Source organism: Hippocampus bargibanti, linkage group LG04 (assembly GCF_051943395.1).
Source record: "Hippocampus bargibanti isolate YZ-2025 linkage group LG04, ASM5194339v1, whole genome shotgun sequence".
Lineage (NCBI taxonomy): Eukaryota > Metazoa > Chordata > Actinopteri > Syngnathiformes > Syngnathidae > Hippocampus > Hippocampus bargibanti.
In genome coordinates, this window is record NC_142737.1 from 31,234,587 (window position 1) to 31,258,705 (window position 24,119).

The window sequence follows — 24,119 nt, forward strand, 5'->3', positions numbered from 1 at the left end:
GAGCCGCCAGGGGAGGGGTCTCGTCCTGCCGTAGCCGACCGCAGACAGTTAGCGTAGCAGTAGGGGCTCAAACCCTGTATGGTGAGGCCCTCCCATAATATGGAAGGGTCATGGGTGCTGACCCAGGGGAGGCCCAGCACGAGTGGCACGTTGTGGGAGGGCATGAGCAAAAACCGGCGGTGTTCGACATGGTTGCCCGACAGCCGGAGTTTGAGTGGTGCCGTGATTCGTGTGACCCTGGCTAAAAGTCGGCAGTGAAGGTTGAGAATCTCCTTGGGGATTTTAATTTCCTCGATGTCGCAACCCAATGTCACTGCCAGTTGGGGGTCGATAAAGCCTTCGACCGCCCCCAAATCCACTAACGCCCGTATAGCTTGGGAGTTGGACGGGCTAATTAATTCGTCGTCCAACTCCAACCGCGTGACGGGCGCCGTCTTCGACGCCTCCGACGGCCGCCGCGGTCGCCGTTTAGACGGGGACTTACAGGTGCTGGAGGTCTTTGGCGGGGGCCCTTGAGTGCGACGACCCCTGGGGTTAGCATGATCGCTCCCGCTCCACATCTGCATTGGCTCTGGGGACCCCTCCTGGTGTCGCGCCTGCTCGTTGCCGCCGGGTGTGGTCGTCCGCTGCTTGCTTACGGGTTCGCTGGCCCGCTGGTTGCCTTGCTCCCGCTGCCTCTTCCGGATGTGATGGCCCAGGCAGATGATTACATCGATCATCTCGCTGAGGGTTGTGCCCGCGTCACGGGTGCTCAACTCGTCTGCGACGAAACACTCCTCTCAGCGCCCGATCGTTGTAGCCACTCTGGGCAGCCAGGATGCGGAATACTCAGCTGCCGAACGCGTTCCTTGTACGCAGTCATGAAGGAGTCCCTCAGCCTCGCACTCTGTGACCGGGTGGTGGAACACTTGGCGAAGGTCGGCCACAAAGTCCAGGTAGGAAAAGGTAGTTCGGGCTGGGACTCCCGGACGGCCAACACCCACGACTTGGCCCTGCCCGTGAGCAGGCTGGTATTGAAAGCTACCTTAGCCTCATCGCGAACGAAGGTGGAGGGTTGTTGCCCAAAAAACCAACGAGCCCTGCATCAGGAATTGAGCACAGCGCCCGGGTTTGCCTGCGTAGCGTGAGGGGTGCGGTAGGGAGAGCTCGCGACTACTCACGGAAGGTAATGCAACCAAACAGACGAGCGGACCAACATGCGTACTGCTAGGTGACAGGGTAGCGAATGAAAGATTACACCGGTGAGGACCGAGAGGGTACGGGTCACTTTTACAGCCAGAAGGCACAATCAAAGGGATTGGAATCAGGTAAGTGAGCCCGGAGAGCAGGGAGGGGAGGGGCGCGCACCTGACGCCAATTAGGATGTGACACTTCCCCCAAGCCATTAAATCTTTACACAGTAACCCAAATAGAACTGTCTCGTGCCTCTGTGCAATTTTTTGATGATAATACTAGCGAAGCGTGTACTACCGGAAACAAATTCCTTGTGTATTCTACATAGAGTGACACCTTACGAACCCCTTTGCTTACGAACTTTTCGGTTTACATTTATGAAAGTTTTGCCTTGGCCTACGAAATTTACCTTGGCATACGAACTTTTTTCGTATACGGAGCTGCCTCAATTAGTGATGTGTCGTTCGTGAACGAGCCCGTTCTTCTAACAACAAATGGCAGCCGACTGTTTTTGTCCTCTATTCCCCGCCCGTAGTCTTTGGTTAAAGCAACGTGATTGGTCAAGAACGCAGCAGTGAGGGGGGGGGTGGTTTAAACATTAAAGAGACAGGCAGACAGTGAGAGAGTTTCAACTTTGATAGTTCAAAGGCAGAGTGTGACTGCAAGGTTAAAATATCCCATCAATCAGCCTCCACAAACAACCCGCACAAGCCATCTGTACACTTGATGCTAAACACTATCAACCCAGCTAAACAGAACATAATTGATGAGGAACTAGATACAATTTTCACAGATAAACCACCTACAAGAAATCATTCCTCAAGATGGTGAAAGAAGAAGGTTACGTTCCTCATCAAGTGTTTAATACTGATGAAATCGGCCACTCCATTCCACCAAACCATCAACGACCATCACCAAGGTATATAAAACGACTTTATTATATAGTACAGTTTATTTCTTTAAAGTAGTGGTTGGTCAGAGTGTAGCCAGACAGCATAGGTTGGTGGTGTGTAGGATGACGCTGGCAGTGAGGAAGATGAAGAAACCAAAGGCTGAAGTGAGGACAAAATGGTGGAAGTTGAAAAAGGAAGAGTGTTGCATGACATTTAGGAAGGAGGTAAGACAAGCACCGGGTGGGCAAGAGGTCTTTCCAGATGACTGGCAAACTACAGCGAACATAATCAGAGACACAGGTCGGAAACCACTTGGGGAGGTGCAGGAGTGTATACAGAGAAAGAGGTTAGCAAAGAAGAAGTGCGACAGTGAGAGGACGGACGAGAGTAGACAGCAGTATAAGGAGATGCAGCGCACGGTTAAAGTAAAGGTGGCAAAGGTCAAACAAGAGGCCAATGATGACTTGTATGCTTGGCTGGACAGCAAGGAAGGCGAGACTGATCTTTACAGGCTGGCGAGACAGAGAGACAAAGATGGTCAGGACCTGCAGCAGGTTCGGGTGATTAAGGATAGAGATGGCAATGTAATAACAGGTGCCAGGAGTGTGATGGCAAGATGGAAAGAGTACTTTGAAGATTTGATGAATGAGGAAAATGAGAAGGAACAAAGAGTAGAAGACATGACTGTTGTGGACCAAGACATAGCAAACATTAGCAAGGATGAAGTGAGGAGGGCGCTGAAGAGGATGAAGGGGGGAAAGGCACTCTGGCCTGATGATCGAGTTATGGAAGGGTCTTGGAGAGGTGGCGGTGGTGTTCCTGACTGGATCTACAACAAAATCTTAGATGTTGAACAGAAGGAGACATGCAGAGTTGTACTAATTACAGCGTAATAAAGTTGATGAGCCATACAATGAAACTCTGGGAAAGAGTAGTTGAAGCTAGACTAAGAGCAGAAGTGAACATTTGTGAGCAGCAGTATGGCTTCATGCCAAAAAAAGAGTACGACAGATGCAGTGTTTGCTTTAAGAATGCTGATAGAGAAGTACAGAGAAGGTCAGAAGGAATTGCATTGTGTCTTTGTAGATCTGGAGAAAGCGTACGACAGCGTGCCCAGAGAAGAGCTGTGGTATTGCATGAAGAAGTCTGGAGTGACAGAAGTTTGTCAGAGCGGTGCAAGACATGTATCATGACTGTAAGACAGTTGTGAGGTGTGCTGTCGATGTGACGGAGGAATTCATGGTGGAGGAGGGACTCCACCAGGGGTCAGCTCTGAGCCCCTTCTTATTTGCTATGGTGATGGACAGGTTGACAGACAATGTTAGACAAGAATCTCCTTGGACCATGATGTTTGCAGATGACATTGTGATCTGTTTCGAGAACAGGGAACCGGTGGAGATGTGGAGTTATGCCCTGGAAAAGAGAGGAATGAAGATCAGTCGCAGCAAGACGGAATATATGTGTATGAATGAGAGGGATCCAAGTGCAAGAGTGATGCAACAGGGAGACCAGATAAAGAAAGCAGAGGATTTTAAGTACTTGGGGTCAACTGTCCAGAGTAATGAAGCGGCTGGAGAATAATATCAGGTGTGATGTGTGATAGAAGGGTTTCTAGGATGAAAGGAAAAGTGTATAAAACTGTGGTGAGACCAGCCATGATATTTGGACTGGAGACCGTGCCACTGACGAAAAGACAGGAAGCAGAGCTGGTGGTAGCAGAGCTGAAGATGTTGAGGTTTTCTTTGGGAGTGACCAGGTTGGATAGAATTAGGAATGAGTACATTAGAGGGACAACTCATATTAGAGGCTTTGGAGAGAAAGTGAGAGAGGGCAGACTGAGATGGTTTGGACATGTCCAGAGGAGAGAGAGTGACTATATCGGGAGAAGGATGCTGAGCCTTGCACTGTCAGGCAGGAGACCGAGAGGAAGACCAAAGAGGAGGTTTATGGATGTGGTCAAAGCGGACATGAAGGTAGCTGGTGTGAGAGAAGAGGATGTTCAAAACCGGGATAGATGGAGGACATTGATTCGCTGTGGCGACCCCTGAAGGGAAAAGCCGAAAGGAAAAGAAGAATATTTCTTTAAATATAATACCATAGCACATTTATTATACATACAATAAGGTATATTTTGTGAAGTTTTAGGGCTTAGAAAATTAGAAAGTAGAAAATTATGTTTTATGGGGACCCGTGAACGGATTATTCTTATTTTAATGGTTTCCTGTGGGAAATTATTTTTTAGGATACACACTTTTCGCCTTACACACTTTCTGGGAACCAATTAAGTTCCTAAGCCCAAGTATCACTGTCCTTGGCAATAAAGATGATTCTGATTCTGATTAAAATTATCGTGGAAAGAAGAATTCACGTGGCTTGTAGCAGACAACGCAAACATTGCATTGTGGAAAATTATGAAGAGCGAATGGACAATATATATGTGTGTGTGTGTGTGTGTGTGTGTGTGTGTGTGTGTGTGTGTGTGTGTGTGTGTGTGTGTGTGTGTGTGTGTGTGTGTGTGTGTGTGTGTGTGTGTGTGTGTGTGTGTGTGTGTGTGTGTGTGTGTGTGCGTGCGTGTGTGTGTGTGAGAGCGTGTGTGCGTGTGAGAGCGCCCAGACACAACCTACACAGGCGACGGGAAGAAAATGCAAACTCCACACAGAAGAAAGCCGGGGCCTGATTCAATCCAACAACCTATACACTATGAGAAAGACGTGTGAACCAGTCGATCACCATCCCTCTCAACATGAAGCATTCCATTTTTTTGAGCCAGGTGAAGCTTACCTGAATGAAGTCAGATCATCTGTCTTTCTGCGGACTGTGGAAAGAGAACGACACACGAGACAGATCTTATCAGAAAGAAGATCCGATGTCCAATAGGCAGCAGCTTTGTTGAATAACACACTGAGGCTTGTTGGTCAGGGTCCGTCCCTCAGCTTGAGATACGTCACAAGTGAAAGGAACTCTATTCAGTGGACAAACCAATCGTGTCCCAATGTAACTCTGTCTGGGTGGAGTCAACATGTTGAGAGAAATGTCCACATTCCAAATCCAGTAAACAGAACAAAGATTTCTTTTTCGAATGCCATAATCACAATTTAAACCAATTATTATCAACAGCAATACTTTAAAAGTTTTTTGTAGAGGTTTAAAAACAGAAAAACTGAAAAAATATATATCTAATTTACTCAGTCCTACATTCACTACTGACCAATGCTGACACAAACGTGTTTACACTGCCCATGATACGCACTCTGGCGTACGCTTTTCATTTGCAATCAAAAATATCCCTGTACAGTTGTTGTGGGAATGAAACACAGAGGCAAATCATTTATCAACCCTTATCAAAATAAGGTCAATATTCTTCAATCATTAATCAGCAGTCATTCATTTGTGGAGTTGTAAAGACCTGGTCAAATGTCTTCAACAATTTAACAGAATTACTGCAGTCCATCTACTCCATCGTACTATATACATCAGTGGTGGGCCGTCAAGGCCTGCAAAGCCTTCTCTGCTGCCCTCAAAATGTCTGAATCACTGACTGATGTTAATTATATTTTGTCCATGAATTCTTATGAAATAATTCCAAATTGTCTTTCAGCTTCCTTTCATTGCTTTTCCCCTGTTGTGCTGCTTTCAGATGTGTTTAAGCATTAATCACATTGTAGCCACCATTTGTTACCAGGGTCAGATATCTACCTGGATGCCTTTACAATCAGTACTGCGGGCTCAGTCACATCAAATGTGTCGATCAAACTGTTGCTTTAACCAATCATATTTTGAGTTGGCAACCCAAAAAGTTTTTTTTACCAACACCTGCTTGCAGGCACTGGGGAACGTCAGAGTTATCACAAACTATGATTTACAAGTCACAAGCCAATCATAATTTGCGAAAACTGCTCTTATCACTCGCCGCTAGTGACAAGAGCATACTGGCCAGTGCTAGCACACTATATCGGTAGCAAGCTGCATAAGCGAATATATTGTTGTGTTGATTTAATAGCGGTTTTGTCAACCAACAATGGCTTAGGGAGGAGAAGAAATGGATCTGTTTGCAAAGCTACTGTTAAAGCCATTTTCAAGACACAAAAGATGGACATCATTTAGGTTGACGGTTATTTCCTGGCTAACAATACCCTCTGATAGACTTGTAGTTAATCAAACCACACTGTTTATGGTCGCAGCTGTGGATTGATTTAGACGCAGCACTACTGAAGGCCGAGGGTAGACATGCACAACTCGCTACATGCACGGCTCGCCACATGCTAATCTTTTCCTTTCGGCTTTTCCCTTCAGGGATGCCACAGTGAATCAGTGTCCTCCATCTAACCCAGTTTTATGCATCCTCTTCTCTCACACCAGCTCCTCCTCTTAGATCTTCCTTTTGGTCTCCTGCCTGGAGGTTCAAGGTTCAGAATCGTTTGCCCCATATAGTCTCTCTCTCTCTCTCCTCTGGACATGTCCAAACAATCTCAGTCTGGCCTCTCTGACTTTCTCTCCAAACCCTCTAAGATGAGTTGTCCGTCTGATAGACACATTCCTGATCCTATCCAACCTGGTCAACCCAAAGAAAACGTCAACATCTCCATCTCTGCTACCACCAGCTCTACTCCCTGTCTTTTCTTCAGTGGCACTGTATCCAGTCCAAACATCATGGCTGGTCTCACCACTGTTATACACCTTTCCTTTCATCCAAGCTGAAACCCTTCTGTCACACATCACACCTGACATTTATTCTCCAGCTGTTCCAGCCTACCTGGACACACTTCTCCACCTCTTTTCACCAAAAGCTAATAAAAATAAATATAAATAAATAAATAGGATCAAATATTTCACTCCTTCCTACAGTATACAGTTTAATAGTGACAAGAATGTAAAATCCTATATTTCCACTGGCCTGAACACTTACTGTACACAACAGCTTTTTGTTTTCAAAGACAATGCCGGCATTTATGATGGAATCTCATCACACTCTTGCCTGCAATGCCCTACCCAGTTACCAGTGTTTTCCTATCTCTTTGTAAATGAAATCATTGTTTTTGTCAAATGTTATTTTTCCATCCATCCATCTATTTTCTGACCTATTTATCCACAGGCGGGTTGTGGGGTATGATGTTGCCTTTCCCAACAATTTTAGGGAAGTAAGCAGGGGACACCCTGAATTGGTTTTCAGCCAATCACAGGGCACATACAAACAAACAACCATCCACATGACACCCGCACCAAGTGGCTATTTAGACCAGGTCTGGGAAAAATTCTTGGCTCGAGGCCAGATTGACTTTTAAAATTTGATAGGTAGGCAGAGTCAGCACAAGTTACGGAACATATAAAAAAAATACGGATAAATACATATAAAAAAACTATGTGTTAACTGTCCATCAACAGGACAAAACTATTTAATTAACATGCTTCTATCTCTCTCTCTATCTCTCTCTCTATCTCTCTCTCTATCTATCTCTATCTCTCTCTCTCTCTGTGTCTCTCTGTCTCTCTCTCTATCTCGCTATCGCTCTCTCTCTCTATCTCTCTCTATCTCTATCTCTCTCTATCTCTATCTATCTCTATCTCTATCTATCTCTATCTATCTCTCTCTCTATCTCTCTCTCTATCTCTCTCTATCTCTCCCTATCTATCTCTCTATCCCTCTCTATCTCTATCTCTCTCTCTATCTCTCTCTCTATCTCGCTATCGCTCTCTCTCTCTCTATCTCGCGATCGCTCTCTCTCTCTATCTCTCTCTATCTCTATCTATCTCTATCTATCTTTATCTCTCTCTATCTATCTCTCTATCTCTCTCTCTATCTCTCCCTATCTATCTCTCTATCCCTCCCTATCTCTATCTATCTCTCCCTATCTATCTCTCTATCTCTCCCTATCTCGCTATCTCGCTATCTCTCTCTATCTCTCTCTATTTCTATCTCTCTCTCTCTCTCTCTCTCTCTCTCTCTCTCTCTCTCTCTCTCTCTCTCTCTCTATCTCTATCTCTCTATCCCTATGCCTATCTCTATCTCTACCTACCTCACTACCTACCTCTCTACCTACCTCTCTAACTACCTCTTAATCTCTCTACCTACCTCTCTATCTCTGTACCTCTCTATCTCGCTACCTCTCTATCTCTCTACCTCCCTATCTCTCTACCTCTATCTCTACCTCTACCCTCTCTATCTCTACCCTCTCTATCTCTCTATCTCTATCTCTCTACAACTATCTCTATCTCTACTTCTACCTCTCTCTCACCTCTCTCTACCGCTATCTCAATCTTGATCTCTCGATCTCTATGTCTATCTCTCGATCTCTATCTCTATCTCTCGACCTCTATCTCTCTCTATCTCTATCTCTCTTTCTCTCTCTATCTATCTCAGAATCAGAATCAGAATACCTTTATTCGTCCCACAATGGGGAAATTTCTCTCTCTCTCTCTCTCTCTCTCTCTCTCTCTCTCTCTCTCTCTCTCTCTCTCTCTCTCTCTCTCTCTCTCTCTCTCTCTCTCTCTCTCTCTATCTATATCTATCTATCTCTATATCTCTCTCACTACTGACGATGGCACACTACTGACGATGTGTCCCAAATTCACAACCTTCATCCCTGAGGCACAGCTCCCACACCACTCTCAACATCAAGGCTAATCTCATGTGAGGACCATCCATTGACACAAATGGACAAAATAACATCACATCCAGTGTTTCATGATTCTTAGTATCTGGATGCTATCCAGTGACTGCTGTGAAAGGACAGCTGACAACATAGGAAAGTCTGTGTGACGGCTTGGAGAGACAGCTGACAGGAAGGAATAGACCCCACTGGGGCTGTCATGGGCTAGCTAACCATGGTGGCAGTCACCAACGCTGGTTCAGTTTGTTGGAGGCACCCGCTAAATGCTACAGAAAGAATACAGAGAAAGATACCACCAGAGCCTGCGAGAGCGGGGGCGCAAGATGGCTCAATGACTGACAACACGGTTACCGACCCAGGAACGAACCTGACTACGAGCAAGAACATGGACAATGAGACAACGGCAGCAGGATACTCACTCAAGGTGTGCGTCTGTGGCTGGGCATAACATCAGCTATCGGGTTAAAGATCCTCCAAGGGAAGAGACAGTGCTTGGGAAAGCAGAGACAAGGGCCTCGCATTGACCAATATTTCTTACGAAGTCAGACGTCAAATAAGTCGAGTGAAGCACAGCGACGGGACGACAACCAAAGCTGGCAGAGCGTCTACACCCCTGTCAGGGACGATGGTAATGCACTTACAGAACGAAAGGTGGAAGAGCCCACGCAACCACAAGTACCTCCCAAGTGTGAAGTGGCCAAAAGCTATCGAGAAAAGAGAGTGGGAAACCGTCAATAACGATCTGACCAAAATCTTGGAGCAACAAGTGGGAACAGCAGAGAAAAAGCTGGAAAATATTGGTGACATCATCTGTCACTACGGGGAGGAGCGCTTTGGAGTGTACATCCGGAAAACCGCCAATTCAAGACCACCACCAACCAAATCCAGGAGGCAGCAAGAGATAGACAGACTGGTCAGAGAAAGAAGGGACCTGCGAAAACAGTGGAAGAAGGCCTCTGATTCAGAGAAAGAAGGTCTCATGCTGCTCCAAGGGGACATCAAATGCCGGTTGGCATTTGATGTCGAAGGGCAGAAAACTTGAGAAAACATCGCAAGAACGAGTAATACACAAGAACACGGTTCTATAAAAACCCCTTCAAGTTTGTCAAAGACTTCTTCGCGAAGGACAAAAGCGGAATCCTGAAAACCTTCAAGCAGGAACTTGAAAAGCATCTGGAAAAGGTCCACCAGGACACAAAAAGGCAGGAAAAACTAGCTATTCCACATGACATCCCCCCTATTGAACCAACAGAATTCAACCTTGAGACTGGCCCTCCAAAATGGAAGGACGTGGACAATACAATACGGCGTGCAAGATCAGCATCAGCCTCTGGGCCAAATGGAGTTCCATATAAGCTCTACAAGAACGCACCAGATGTTCTGCGTTATCTTTGGAGACTCATGAGGATTGTGTGGCAGAAAGGGATAATACCAAAGGCATGGAGGAGGGCTGGAGGCGTACGAATTCCCAAGGAGAAGGATGCGGCAGACATCAGTCAATTCCGTCCAATTAGCCTTCTCAACGTTGAGGGGAAAATCTTCTTTAATGTTTTAGCACGGAGACTTTCCACCTACCTGGACAAGAACAAGTACGTCGATACATCTGTACAGAAGGCTGGCATCCCTGGGTTCTCTGGTTGCTTGGAGCACACTAGTATGATCTGGCACCAAATCCAAGCGACAAAGAAAGACAAGAGAGATCTTCATGTCATCTTCCTCGACCTGGCCAATGCCTTTGGCTCAGTTCCCCATAACCTTCTCTGGGAATCCTTCAACTTCTTCCATGTTCCATTACCCATTACTGCCTTAGTAAAAGCCTACTTCGAAGACCTGCAACTCTGCTTCACAACACCTGACTTCACAACATCATGGCAGCGTGTAGAAGTCGGCATCATGGCAGGTGGTACGATTTCACCCCTGGCCTTCACAATGGCCATGGAGGTCATCATCAGGGCCTCAAGGTGGGTGGTGGGAGGTGAGCGAACAAGGAGTGGAAAATCATCTGAAAAGGTTCATTACTTTTTTAGAGAATTGCATGAATTCATGCTTCAGAAGTCTCTCCGTTTTTGTACTGGATCTGATGCTGTAACCAACGCCACTCTTGTGGAGTTTTTGGAAATGACAGAGTTTAGTAGAAGGCCGGTGGGGTACACATGTGGAAATGTTCTGCATATTGCTGACAGCTATGATAATTTCCCAGATTTCCTATCTGGATTCAACGCCATTCTTGAAAGCAGTATCTGGGTGATTGACATTGTGTAGCTTTTTAATACCAAGAAACTGTGACTAAGCCATCATAGGTTGCATTAGCACTACATTGATTTTACACTACATTACAGTATACGTATTGTTTTGTGTCATCAATACGTTTGTTGAAACAATCTTTGCATTTTTGCTGTTTTATGGTTTGCATACAAATCACATGCATTTGGTGTAATATTACAGTAATAGTTCTGTGGACTTTTGTTTATACAAAAAGGCCTAAAAAATCTTAAGAATTTTTTATCCAGAAAATCTCCTGTAAAGTGGCTATCATCCTGAAGAGTTTGAAATAAATTAATCCAAAATTGTACACTGTGTGCGAAGGGTGGAGCACCACCCTTCAATGCGCTGATTGGCTGTACTTCTTCCATAAAGGAAGCTTTTCTCCGGAGCAAAATTGTCTGAGTGGTTCCGACGCAAAAACATTTGCATCTGTTCGACACAACCGTTTTCTGCGCCCCTGTCAGCACGGATTCTCTCTGGACAACCCCGACGCGTGAAACTGTTTTTTTGCAACCACCTTAGGGTCACTATTAGTGGCATAGGCTTGCACCCATAGCACATACCGGCTAAACCAGGAATGGGCAAACTACGGCCCGCACGGCCCGCGGGCCACATACGGCCCGTTAGGCTTTTCAATCCGGCCCGCCGAACTTGCCCAAATTATAGTACAAACAGTGTCTAAAACTCATGACAAAAAGCTAGCGAACAACAGGGCAGATAACTGAAAAGTTGCCTGCCCCATTTTTCCCAACTTGAAGCAAAATGAGACCAATCCCAATAAGAAACATCGTCACAAAGTATAAAGTTTTTTTTTAAATCAAGAATGCACCAACTACAAATGCTAGCTTGCTTAATTTACGTCAAATGCGCATGGCTGTAAATTTTGCTACAGTAGTCGATTGTCATTGTGGTGCACAATGCAACGTTTGCATTGATTCCTACGAGCCACTAAGCCCCTTTCATAAGTCTCACGTACACTTTACAGTCACGGTTTAATGTAAATTTACGTTTTGTAGCGTCACATATGTTGTTAGCTTCTTTTGAATCTTTCTTCTAGTTTGAGGTTCTGTGCATCTATTTTGGAAAATGACATGCAATTGCACGACTTTGTAACGCTTGCGAAAGTCCGGAAGAAAGAAGCAGGCTTCTGATTGGCTGCCGAGCCGAGTATGCAAATTTCAACTGCAGGTCCTCTATGTTTGTGTGCTCGGCGACGGTACACGCGTATTGTTAGCGCGTGAAGGCGAGAGCGTCAGTGAGGAGTTTGTTGAGCGCGCGGTCAGGACAAACCATCTATGATTTGGCGGAATTTAACACAAGTAGGTATTATTGAGCTTGAATATTTCGTTGTGTAATAATATGTTTTGAATGTTGAAAGTGATTCCATTTTTCAATAAATGTTGATTTCTTTGCCCCTTCGATGGAAACTTAAAGACGCAATCTTGATAAATCACAGTGCATATGTTATTTTAATCTATTTCCATTTCCTCCTCCAAGTATCTGCGAAATAGTCTGTAAATGCCATATCTTGCATATTCCTTGAGACAAATTTATTAACTGATCAGGGATATTTTTCACATTTGAAAGACAGTTAATAAATTGGGTTGTAGTGTTTTTACTGTGCTATGAGGTTTGTACATACTACATTTAAAGGACAACCGGCACCATTTTTTGTTTTTGTTTCCCACTGACATCAGAAAAACGTTTTATAGCATCTAAAATACCCAAATCAGGCAGGCTGATATTTTTAGTTAAATGAAAAACACCAATAAAAATGACTTCAAAATGAATCCGGAAATGGTCAGTTTCAGAAGGTCCCGCCCCTCTGTTCGTGACGTCACGCCAAGACGTCTTACCTTGCTCGAGAATCAAAACAATGGCTTCAGATTCGGAGTTGTTTTCTTGTTCTTGTTCTTCTGAAGAGGAAAGCATAAATGTTTGCAATTGATTCTAGGAGTCCTCCCATATCAATTCGAGCCGTCAATGACAGCAATGTAGCACCCAGAAAAAGCAGAAGATTGCGCCCAAGCTCCGTTGGAAATGGGCTGATTTGTCAGCTGGGAATTTGTGTCAGCGAATATCAAATAGTTGTCTTGGTGCAACACACAATGATTCACCATGGCGTTATTTATGTGTTTTCCCTCTAATTTCGCCATCAACACGGATCAACACGGATTAACACGAAGTTTTCAGACCAAACAAAGTACCCAAAATGCATTGTATGTCGCTTTCTCGGTCAGGGGCGGTCCAAACGTGACGTCACATGGGGATCGTCATCAACTCGAAAACAAGACTTCATATATTCAGCGCAAGTCTTAAAACGTAAACTATAGCTATATGCTGTGGAATCTTTGTAAAATACGCTCAGTCGAAGTCATTTGAAGTGATTTTATAAATTATGGACATAACTTGTTCGGAGTATTTCCGGCCCAAACACTCCCTCCAAATGCTCCTGGCCCGGCCCCTCTGTCAAATTTTACAACCCAATGCGGCCCGCGAGTCAAAAAGTTTGCCCACCCCTGGTTTATACGAATTAATAAAAAAATACCGGCTACTACTATGGTGCTGGAGTGTAGTAGGGCAGAGACCGGGGTAGGGCCCTCTATAGCTGATGGTAACCAAGGGTGTAAACCAAATTGAGCTGATTTGCCTATAGTAGCTAATACTAGACCTAGTAAAGGTAAAGTTAGGGTTTTATCTTTAGCTGTTATAAATATTTGATTTATTTCTCATGAATCTAAATTTATAGCACTTCAAGCTATAAATAGAATAATTCCAATATCTCCTACTCGGTTGTAAATAATAGCTTGGATAGCTGCAACATTAGCATCTGCTCGTGCATATCATCATCCAATTAATAAAAAAGATATAATACCTACTCCTTCTCAACCAATAAATAATTGAAATATATTATTTGATGTTACTAGAATCAATATAGCTATTAGGAAAATTAAAAGGTACTTGAAGAATCGGTTTATTAAAGGATCTGAGTGTATATATCAAGAAGCAAATTCTAAAATAGATCAAGTAACATATAAAGCCACAGGGGTAAAAATTAATGAGTATATATCAAACTTAAAACTGATAGAAATATTGAATGTTGATGTATTTATTCATGATCAGGTAGTGACAATTGTTTCTAAACCTTCATTAATAAACAACATTAAAGGTAATAAACTTACAAAAAAGGATAATTTTACTGATGTTTTTACTCAATTTATTGATCAAGAGTTTAATTTATTTTCGGTTATAATATTTAATATTAAAGGCATAGATAATAATATAAAAATAGTTAGGAGGCTTGATGTTGTTATTACAAAAATAGGGTGCATAACTTTTACTTGGATTTGCACCAAGAGTTTTGGTGTCTAAGACCAATGGATTGCTTTTATCCTTTAAAAGTCGAGAAAGCTTAGGGGTTTAACCAAAGGGGCAGAAATTAGCAGTTTGTGTTGTCTTCGGACCTTTCTCGGTAGATGAAAAGATTTTAACTTTTATTTTTAGAATCACAATCTAATATTTTTAGTTAAATTACATCTACAAAATAATCAACCTCATAATAACTCAGGTTTTATAATTAAAAAAATTAAAGGGATAAGATGGAGTGTTATTAATAAATGTTCTCGAGAGTGTGATGGATCTAATTTAATTAAGTGTTTGGTTAATGGTCCTCGTTGAGTTATTAGGAATAAATATAAAGAGTATGCTGCAGTAATTAAGACTCCTAAACCTGTTATAATTAATGTTCATTTTGATCAATTAAATAATGATGAAATAATTATTAATTCTCCTATTAAATTAGGAGAAGGGGGTAATGCTATATTTGCTAAACTTGTAATAAATCATCATATTGTTATTAGAGGTAATACAATTTGTAATCCTCGTGCTAATACTATAGTTCGACTATGTGTTCGTTCATAATTTGTGTTTGCTAGGCAAAATAATGCTGAGGAGGTTAAACCATGTGCAATTATTAAAATTAATGCTCCTGTAAATCCTCAAGGGGTTTGAATTAAGATGCCAGTTGTAACTAAACCCATATGACTTACAGATGAGTAAGCAATTAGTGATTTTAAATCATTTTGTCGTAAACAAATTAAACCTGTTATGATAATACCTCATAAAGCTAAAATTATAAAGGGGTAGCTTAGTTGTTTAGATAGAGGTTCTAAAATAATTATTAAACGTATTATACCATAACCTCCTAATTTTAAAAGGACAGCGGCTAGGATTATTGATCCTGCAATTGGTGCTTCTACATGAGCTTTAGGAAGTCAAAGGTGTATTCCATAAAGAGGTATTTTTACAAGAAAGGCTACTAAGCAGCCAAATCATCATAATTTATCGCTTATAGAGGCAAGGTTTATAGGATTAGAATATTGTAATATTAATATTGATATAGACCCTACTTTATTTTGAAGTATTAAAAGAGCAATGAGAAGAGGAAGTGATCCTGCTAATGTATAAAAAAGGAAATAAGTTCCTGCATTTAAACGTTCGTTTTGATTCCCTCATCGTGTAATAATTAATAAAGTGGGTACTAAAGTAGCTTCAAATATAATATAAAACAAAATTAATTCTGTTGCACTAAAAGCTATAATTAAAAATATTTGTAGAGAAATTAATAAAGTAATATACAAGCGTTGTCGGTTTTCAGGTTCATTAGTTATATGATTTTGACTGGCTAAAGTTATCAAAGGTAATAGTCAACAAGTTAATATCAACAAAGGGGTTGATAAAGGATCAGTAGCTATAAGGCCGTTTAGGTTTGATCAGGCAACTTCAGAAGATCAAATTAATCACATTATGGTAGTTGAAGCGATAATAATACTACAGTAAAGTCTCGTTATATCGATACGCAAGGGAATCCGAAAAAATATCGATATAACCGGGACTATCGATATATCCGATCCTGTGGGGGGGGGGGTGCGTAAATGCGGCATCTTTGTTATGGCATGTAATTTCATCATTGGGTTCATGGATTGCGTATCTAACATGTTTTTTGTACAGTAGTGAAGTGAAAAATCAAGTTGTGCATAAAATAAAAACGTCTTTACACTTTTTAATGACTATTTCCTTTCAAAAATGCAACCAACCAATGCTAAATCGTCAAGTTCTATTCACACGAAGCCACGAACGCCAGCATGTACAATCATATGAAAAACAGTGATTGTTGCAAACAATAAAGATATCTGGATGCAACACAATTAAATACTGTACATGGATGAAAAACCAAAACTGCAACGTTTACATAACTTACATGACGTTCGAGAGTGGCTGAATACGTCTGATACACACGAGCTGCCGTCTGAAAATGGCGTCTGCTCGGGAGAGCTGCTCACGTAACAAGACACGTGACCAAGTTGACCAATGGCGCGACGGATATATCGATGTAAACAACAAAAATGGCCGGCGGGGGATGAAAAGGAGCACCGTAATAACCGGATTATCGTAACAACCGGGTATCGTACTAAACGGTACTAATTATACATAAAAAGACTAGAAATGCGCAAGGGAAATGAAAATAATATCGTAATAAGCGGTACTATCGTTATAACCGATATCGATATAACGAGACTTTACTGTATGTGTTAAAATGAAAGACCATAATCATTTTTTAGGGGTGAATCATGTAGTAGGAATTAATATAATTGTAGGGATAAGAATTTTTAACATTGTAAAATATTTAAGGCTTGTATGCGGTCTGTACCATGTGTACGAGAAGTTGCTACTAATAAAGCTAAACCCACGCTTGCTTCACATGCTGAGAAAGCGAGTATTATTATAGGAGTTAAGGATAAATTAATAGAATTCAGTTGTAATATTCATAACGATAATGCCATATATAAGGATAATATTATTCCTTCTAAGCATAGAAGGGCTGATAATAAATGTTTTCGGTGAAATGTGAGGCCTATTAAACCTAGTAAGAATGTAGTAGAGAAGGCAAAATGTATAGGGGTCATAAAACGACTATGGGTTTTAACCATATGCTTTTGAGTCGAAATCAAATATTTTAATTATACTAATCGTTTATTCGGCTCATTCTAAACCTCCTTGGACTCATTCATAAATTAATCCAATAGTTAATAAAATAATAATAAGTGATGATCATAGTAGAGTAGTTATAGGGATGATACTTTGTATACCTCAGGGAAGGGGGAGAAGTAAAGCAATTTCTAAATCGAATAAAAGAAATAAAATAGCTACCAAGAAGAATCGTAATGAGAAAGGAAGTCGAGCTGATCCTAAAGGATCAAAACCACATTCATAAGGTGATAATTTTTCTGTATCAGGGTTAGTTAAAGGTAATCAAAAGGATACAAAAATTAGTAAGATTGAAATTAAAAATACTATTATTAATACAATAATTAAAAGGTTCATTATCTTTTTTTGGATTTTAACCAAAACTAAATGATTGGAAGTCATATATACTTATTAATATTAAAAAGATAAGATCCTCATCAATAAATGGAAATATATAAAAATAATCAAACAACATCAACAAAATGTCAATATCATGCAGCTGCTTCAAAACCAAAATGATGTTCTGATGTAAAATGATATTGAATTTGTCGGATTAAACAGACAAAAAGAAAGGTTGAACCGATGATAACATGGAGTCCGTGAAAGCCTGTTGCTACGAAAAAAGTTGATCCGTAAATTCCATCTGCAATAGTAAAAGGGGCTTCATAATATTCTATTGCTTGTAAAAATGTGAAATAAAAACCTAATAAAATGGTTAATACTAAAGATTGGATAGCTTGTTTTCGTTCATGTTCTATAATACTATGATATGCTCAAGTAACAGTAACCCATCCTGACAGCTCTGGGTAGCTCCTTTAGCCAGAGACTATTACACCCGCGCTGCAAGAAGGAGAGGTACCGCCGCTTGTTCCTACCGACTGCTGTCAGGCTTCACAATTCCCAATGATCACATGTGAAAAAAAAACAAAAACAAAAAAAAAAAAACTGGACACTTGTAAATATGGGTTGTTGCAATATATCTAAATGCATTTCTTGATTCTGCACTATGTACAGTCTTGTTTATAGAACGGTTTTTGCACATCTACATTTGCACAGTATACAGTTGACACCCTGCCCACCACCTTTTCCAGCTACTCCCCTCAGGCAGGCGCTACCGATCCATGCGCACCAAATCCAGCAGACATTTAAACAGCTTCTTCCCCCAAGCCATTAACTCTTTGAACTCTTTCAACAGTAGCCAAAATGGAACTGTATAGTGCCACTTAGCAGTTTTTTTTTTTTTTTTTGACAACGATACTAGTGCAGCGTGTTCTACCGGAAACAAATTCCTTGTGTGTTCTACATACTTGGCAATAAAGATGATTCTGATTCTGATTCTTTTTATTGCCTTAAACGCATTTTCTAAGCAAGAGAAACATGTTTTCTGAAAAAAAGGTTTTCTTCATGGTTTTAACTTTTATGATAAAATTTGTGTCTATCTAGGCTGCAAAGTGCTAATCTGACACTCATACAAGTGAAAACCTGAAGATTCAGCCTTTTGTTTAGCTGTGAGGATCATATGAACTTTTTATTGCCTTCAACGCATTTTCAGAGCAAGAGAAACACGTTTTCTGAACAAAATGTTTTCTTCGTGGTTTGAACTTTTATGATGAAATTAGTTGCTATTTAGTCTGAAGAGTGCTAATCTGACACTTATACAAGTGAAAACATGAAGATTCAGCCTTTTGTTTAGCTGTGAGGATCATATGAACTTTTTATTGCCTTCAACGCATTTTCAGAGCAAGAGAAACATGTTTTCTGAACAAAATGTTTTCTTCATGGTTTTAACTTTTATGATGAAATGTGTGTCTATTTACACTGCAAGTGAAAACATGAAGATTCAGCCTTTTGTTTAGCCTTTTTATTGCCTTAAACGCAAACAAAGAAGGGATCCCACTCAAAGCCATTGTCTGTAGCATTTACTCTTCAACATATAATGTTGCCAAATATTTCAGAACTATCTTAGCTGGTTGGTAAACACAGAACATCACGTAGAGACTTTTGCTCGCTCTTTGTGGAGAAAGGGATATATTTAGTGATATAACCACAGGGACAAAGTAAAGAAGTCAAAATGATTACAACTGTTCAGAGCAAAGGAGAGAAAAAAAGAGGAATGTAAAGAAAGCAAGATATTATCAAGTTGTTACTGAAATTGTTGGGTTTGTTCGATTAGATTAGTGCATCCATCCATCCATCCATCCATCCATCCATCCATCCATCCATCCATCCATCCATCCATCAATCCATCAATCCATCATCCATCCATTTTCAGAACTACTTATATACTTATTGATTGACAACGAAACTGTTGAAAAATGAACAAAATGTGACAAAAAATATGGCCACAATTTAAAATGTGTCTTCTTCTTGTAAGCGTATGTAAGTGGTCAATGTAGGGGATTGCCACCTCTGTAAATCTGACCTTGACTGCCCATGACCAACAGCATGCTGAATTGTGTAGTATATTTCATAAATGGAAGTTGTTGTTCAGTGAGACCCTCCTCTTCCTGTTACTTTTCTTTATGTGGTGAAAAATATTTATGCTGATCGTGAGTCAATTCAAATCGACAGGCCATTGGTTCGGTCATTAAAAGACCTACACGTTTCTTCCTTTTGAATTTGATTTGTTCAATGGGTAATGCCCTTTCAGATTAAATTATTCCCATGTGAACGTGGCTATTAGAGTTGGTCACATTGTTGGCAAGTAACCGTACAGATGTATCAACGTCACATCCCCCATTTCCATGCTTGCTTACCACTGCTACAGCATCTCAGTCTACTGAGAAGAAATTGTAGGGTCCATAGCATCTTCCTTAGTGTCAGAGCAGAATTTTGTGAGGAGACCCTTACACTGCACCATGTTGTCAACTCCATTAAGTAAAACAAAAGACAAAAGATGCTATTTCACAATTTGCCAGGTCGACGTGAAGCTTACTTCACGTCACGTATACTGTGAGTATACACATATACTGTGCCCCCCGCTTCCGCCCTCTGCCCATCTCAGCACGATTAGAGGGTAGAGCCTTCAGCTGCTCTACCCCCAAACTCTGGAACTCACTTCCTCCCAACATTCGTAACATCGATTCTCTTCTCACCTTCAAGTCCCATCTCAAAACCTGTAGCCCTCTCTCTTGCTTTTATTTATAATTGTATTTTATTTATTGCATTCTATTTGTGATTGTATTTTATTTATTATAGTACCTACGCTTGTCTGTGACTGTGAAGTGTCCATGAGAGCTTTGAAAGGCGCTTAAAATATAATTTATTATTATTATTATTATTATTATTATTATTATTATTATTATTATTATTATTATTATTATTATTATTATTATTATTATAACGGTCTGACAACAGGGAAAGCATATCGTTCAGTTTTAAAACTCGGACAAGTTTTCATTTTCCCTCATGGCAAAGCTGCTGGGGAAGATGCCGATATTCCCTGCGCAGTGTCCCTCCAGCCACTCCTCGTTCACTGGAAAGAACAAAGAAACATAAAAACTACTGTAAAGATGATGCAGCGATATCTATACTTCAGGGACAAATGTTTTATGGCAGGATAAAGATTTAAGAATAGGTTTAACTTAACTCCAAGAGAGCACCAAAAGAGCGAGGAGATAAATGGAAGCCCCTGTATTTATTCAGACAGACAGATGTACGAAATATCCACCTCTCAGTTCAAGTTTCATTTGGGATGAAATCACAAGTATGCTGGCATAGAGGAATCTTTTTTTTCCTCAAGACCACCAGCAATTAACTCTTGTAGTGTGATGTAATCATGAGTTTTTTTTTTTCAATTCCTATCCCAATATTCTAAATGTAAAAATACTTTCGTCACTTACAGGACAACCGACACCATTTTTTTGTTTCCTAACTGGCATCAGAAAAATGTTTTACAGCATCAAAAATACCCTATTATGCAGGCTGATACTTTTAGTCAAACGCAAAACACCAATAAAAATGACAAAGTTGCCCAAAACCAAACTGCCTTGCTCCAGAATCAAAACAATAGCTTCAGAGAGTTCAGATTCGGATAAGATCCTTTCTTGTTACTCATCCAGTTATGAATATGATTCAAATAGTTCTGAAGAGGAAAGCATAAATGTTTGCGATCGATTAAAGAAGTCCTTCCGTATCAATGCAAGTGACGAAACTGGTGGAGGACACGACATATGAAGAATATATGAAGCTCTGTGAATTAACAATATTATGACATCAACTTCCGTGATATGTGGCATATAAGGACATGAATAACAAATAATAAGCTACAAGATCAGAATCAGAATCATCTTTATTGCCAAGTATGTAGAACATACTTGCTTCCGGTAGAACACGCTGCACTAGTATCGTCATCAAAAAAACTGCTAAGTGGCACTATACAGTTCCATTTTGGCTACTGTTGAAAGAGTTCAAAGAGTTCAAAGAGTTAATGGCTTTGGGGAAGAAGCTGTTTAAATGTCTGCTGGATTTGGTCCGCATGGATCGCTAGCGTCTGATTGAGGGGAGTAGCTGGAAAAGGTGGTGGGCAGGGTGCGGAGGGTCCAGTAGGATTTTCCGCGCCCTAGTTTGGATTCTTGCAGTGTGCAAGTCCTCGAGAGTGTGTAGCGCGGTGCCAATGAATTTTTCCGCCGTCCTAACTGTCCGTTGAAGTCGGATTTTGTCCATTTTTGTGGTCACCATTCTGAAGAATGTAATCATCTTTGGTTTGGAAGAGCTCCATTTTACTTATATACGTTCAACAAAATAATTTACGAGCTGAATGACCAGCCTCGAGAGGAGCAGAAACAACACGAGAGGATGACAGTGGTTATCCATCGCTAACTCCGGTTAGCTTCTGGTTGTCCTTCGGCTCGTGCTCTACGGCTACGAGCAAACAGCAGCTGGATGTTTGTCCGATGGGTTTGCTCCACTATTATGGTGATTGCTCTCTTTCGCCATTGCAAGCAACTTTCTACCCATTGTCACGCTGAGAGGATGACAGCGGTTTTCCAAGCGGGGATTTGCGCGCCCCTCGATCGCCTCCGGCTGGTGCTCTACTGCTTTGGTACGTTGGAAATGGCTGGTTTGTCCGCTCGGAATTTGTGTAAACTTACACCTTCTTTATGCGTGTTACCACAATTGGCTGCCACACAACCATTTACCATTGCGGTATTTATGTAGTTTTCCTTCTAATTTCAGTGTATTTTGCGGACAAAAAAAAGTTCGGAAAATGTGTCGCTTTTTCGGTCAGGGGGAGTTCCACAATGTCACTTCCGGCATATAATATATCTATATGCGGTAGAAGTCATTTGAAGTGATTTTACAAATTATGGACGCAACTTGTTCAGTTGTCGGTTGTCCTTTAAATGTTGACATGCTGGATCTTACCTTCACCAAGGATGTCAATTGTATCTCCTTCGCTGAATTCCAGATCCTCTGGTCCCTGAGCAGAATAATCATATAGCGCCACCATCTGGTACATGATGCTTTGTAGCCAAGTTATTTTCGACCATCATTTAATCTCAATCGTTGATCCAGAGGTGGTTATGCCTTCCAACATTAGAGTCAAGCGGCCCTAAGTCTAGGATGCAATCACGGGCACGAATCTAAACAAACAACATCACATGACACCCAGCACCAAGTGGCTTGACAGGTGCTAACGGGATCTCGGGAATGAGTTCAATGACAGAAGTCTGACAATAGGTGCAATTCGAGCTAAAAAGTACGGAACAAGCTAAACAGAGATAACGCTTAAGACATATAAAACTTACGGTAATGTCATAACAGAAACAATTATTCTAACGTCTAACATACTTTCTATCCCTATCTAGTTCTCATCTCTCCTCTATCTATCGTCTCTGTATCGATCTGCTCTATCTACATCTCTTCTAGATCTCTCTACGTCTGCTCTCTCATCTATCTCTCTCCAATCTCGGCTTCGATCATCTCTCTCTCTGAGCTACTCTCTCATCATCATCTCTATCCTCTCTCGATTCTCATCTCTGATCTCTCGCATGCTTCTCTCTCTCTATGCTCCATACTCTCTATCCGCTTAGCTCTCTCATCTCGATCTATCTTCTACTACCAGCTATCTTCTATCGTTCTCATCTACTCATACTCTTCTATCTAACATCTTCTATCTCTATCTCTATCTTCTTCTCTACTATCTATCATCTCTATCTCTCTACTTCTTCAGCCATCGTATCTCTCTCTCTATCTACTCTCTATCATCTCTATCCTCTATCTCTCCTATCTCTCCTATCTCTTCTTCTCTTCTCTCTATCTCACTCTCTTATCTGCTTCTCTATTCACTATCTACTCTCTATCTACTGCCTCACCTCTCTCCTACCTACTCTAACTACTCTCTATCTACTCTACTCTCCTATCCTACTACTACCTCTCTCCTCCTACTCTCTACTCTTCTCTACCTCTATCTCTCTACCTCTATCTCCTCTATCTCTACTCTATCTCTCCTCTCTCTACTCTCTATCTCTCTACCTCTCCTATCTCTATCTCTATCTTTCTCTACTTCTCTACCTCTCTATCTCTACTCTCTATCTCTCACTCTTTCTCTACATCTCTATCTTATCTCTACTATCTCTTCTCTCTCTCTACTATCTCTCTCGACATCATCTCCTCTATCTCCTATCTCTCTCTCTCTCTATCTCTCCTCTCTTCTCTCTTCTCTCTCTCTTTCTCTCTCTCTCTCTCTCTCTCTCTCTCTCATCTCTTCTATCTCTTTCTCTCTCCTATCATCCATCCTCTCTCTTCCTCTCTCCTTCACATCCTTCTCCTCTGAGTCACACTACCCTCAATCCACCTCTACATCTACCTACTCTAACCTCTCACTACACAATGGACACATACTATCATCATCCATTTCATCATCTTAATCTGAGCCTATCCATACTGCTACAAGGACAGGACACATGACAACTATATGAACGTGACGGTGGACACTACGGATAGCATCCCGCTGCTCATGGGCAGTCACCATGCTGGTCAGTTGTTAGCACCGCATGCTACGAAGAACTAAGAGAAAGATACCCCAGAGCCGCGAGGCGGGGCGCAAGATGGCTAATACTGCAACACGGTACACCGAACGAACCTATCGGACGAATGACACGAGACAGGCAGAACTACTCAGGTTCCTCGTGTCCTCATGTGGTCTCCA

The 24,119-nt window shown here is 41.4% G+C and overlaps 2 protein-coding genes and 1 pseudogene across 10 annotated transcripts in view; all 3 read right to left on the reverse strand.

Moving 5' to 3' along the window:
- LOC148899690 (aldehyde dehydrogenase, dimeric NADP-preferring-like) overlaps positions 1–16,404 on the reverse strand; it is a 53,518-nt gene extending 37,114 nt beyond the window's left edge. Inside the window, exons 1-2 of one of the 8 annotated variants that reach the window (XR_016114781.1) lie at positions 16,200–16,404; positions 4,848–4,881 (exon numbers count right to left, since the gene is read on the reverse strand). The gene's annotated coding sequence lies outside the window, so the exon portion shown is untranslated. Of the gene's footprint in view, positions 1–484; positions 4,618–4,847; positions 7,472–12,795; positions 12,856–16,199 lie in introns of those variants that run through there. The other 7 variants (XM_088995122.1, XM_088995126.1, XM_088995124.1 and 4 more) reach the window with 7 other exon arrangements.
- On the reverse strand, positions 13,530–22,427 carry LOC148899691 (NADH-ubiquinone oxidoreductase chain 4 pseudogene; annotated as a pseudogene). Its single transcript, XR_016114635.1, has 3 exons — positions 22,334–22,427; positions 20,357–20,441; positions 13,530–15,769 (listed from the first exon to the last, which is right to left on the reverse strand). The product of XR_016114635.1 is annotated as an NADH-ubiquinone oxidoreductase chain 4 pseudogene (transcript).
- noxa1 (NADPH oxidase activator 1) overlaps positions 18,474–24,119 on the reverse strand; it is a 102,117-nt gene continuing 96,471 nt past the window's right edge. The window contains exons 16-17 of the mRNA XM_088993710.1: positions 22,334–22,431; positions 18,474–20,441 (exon numbers count right to left, since the gene is read on the reverse strand). Of these exons, the coding sequence (XP_088849836.1) occupies positions 20,344–20,441; positions 22,334–22,431 (196 nt within the window). The 3' untranslated portion in view covers positions 18,474–20,343. The remainder of the gene's footprint in view (positions 20,442–22,333; positions 22,432–24,119) is intronic.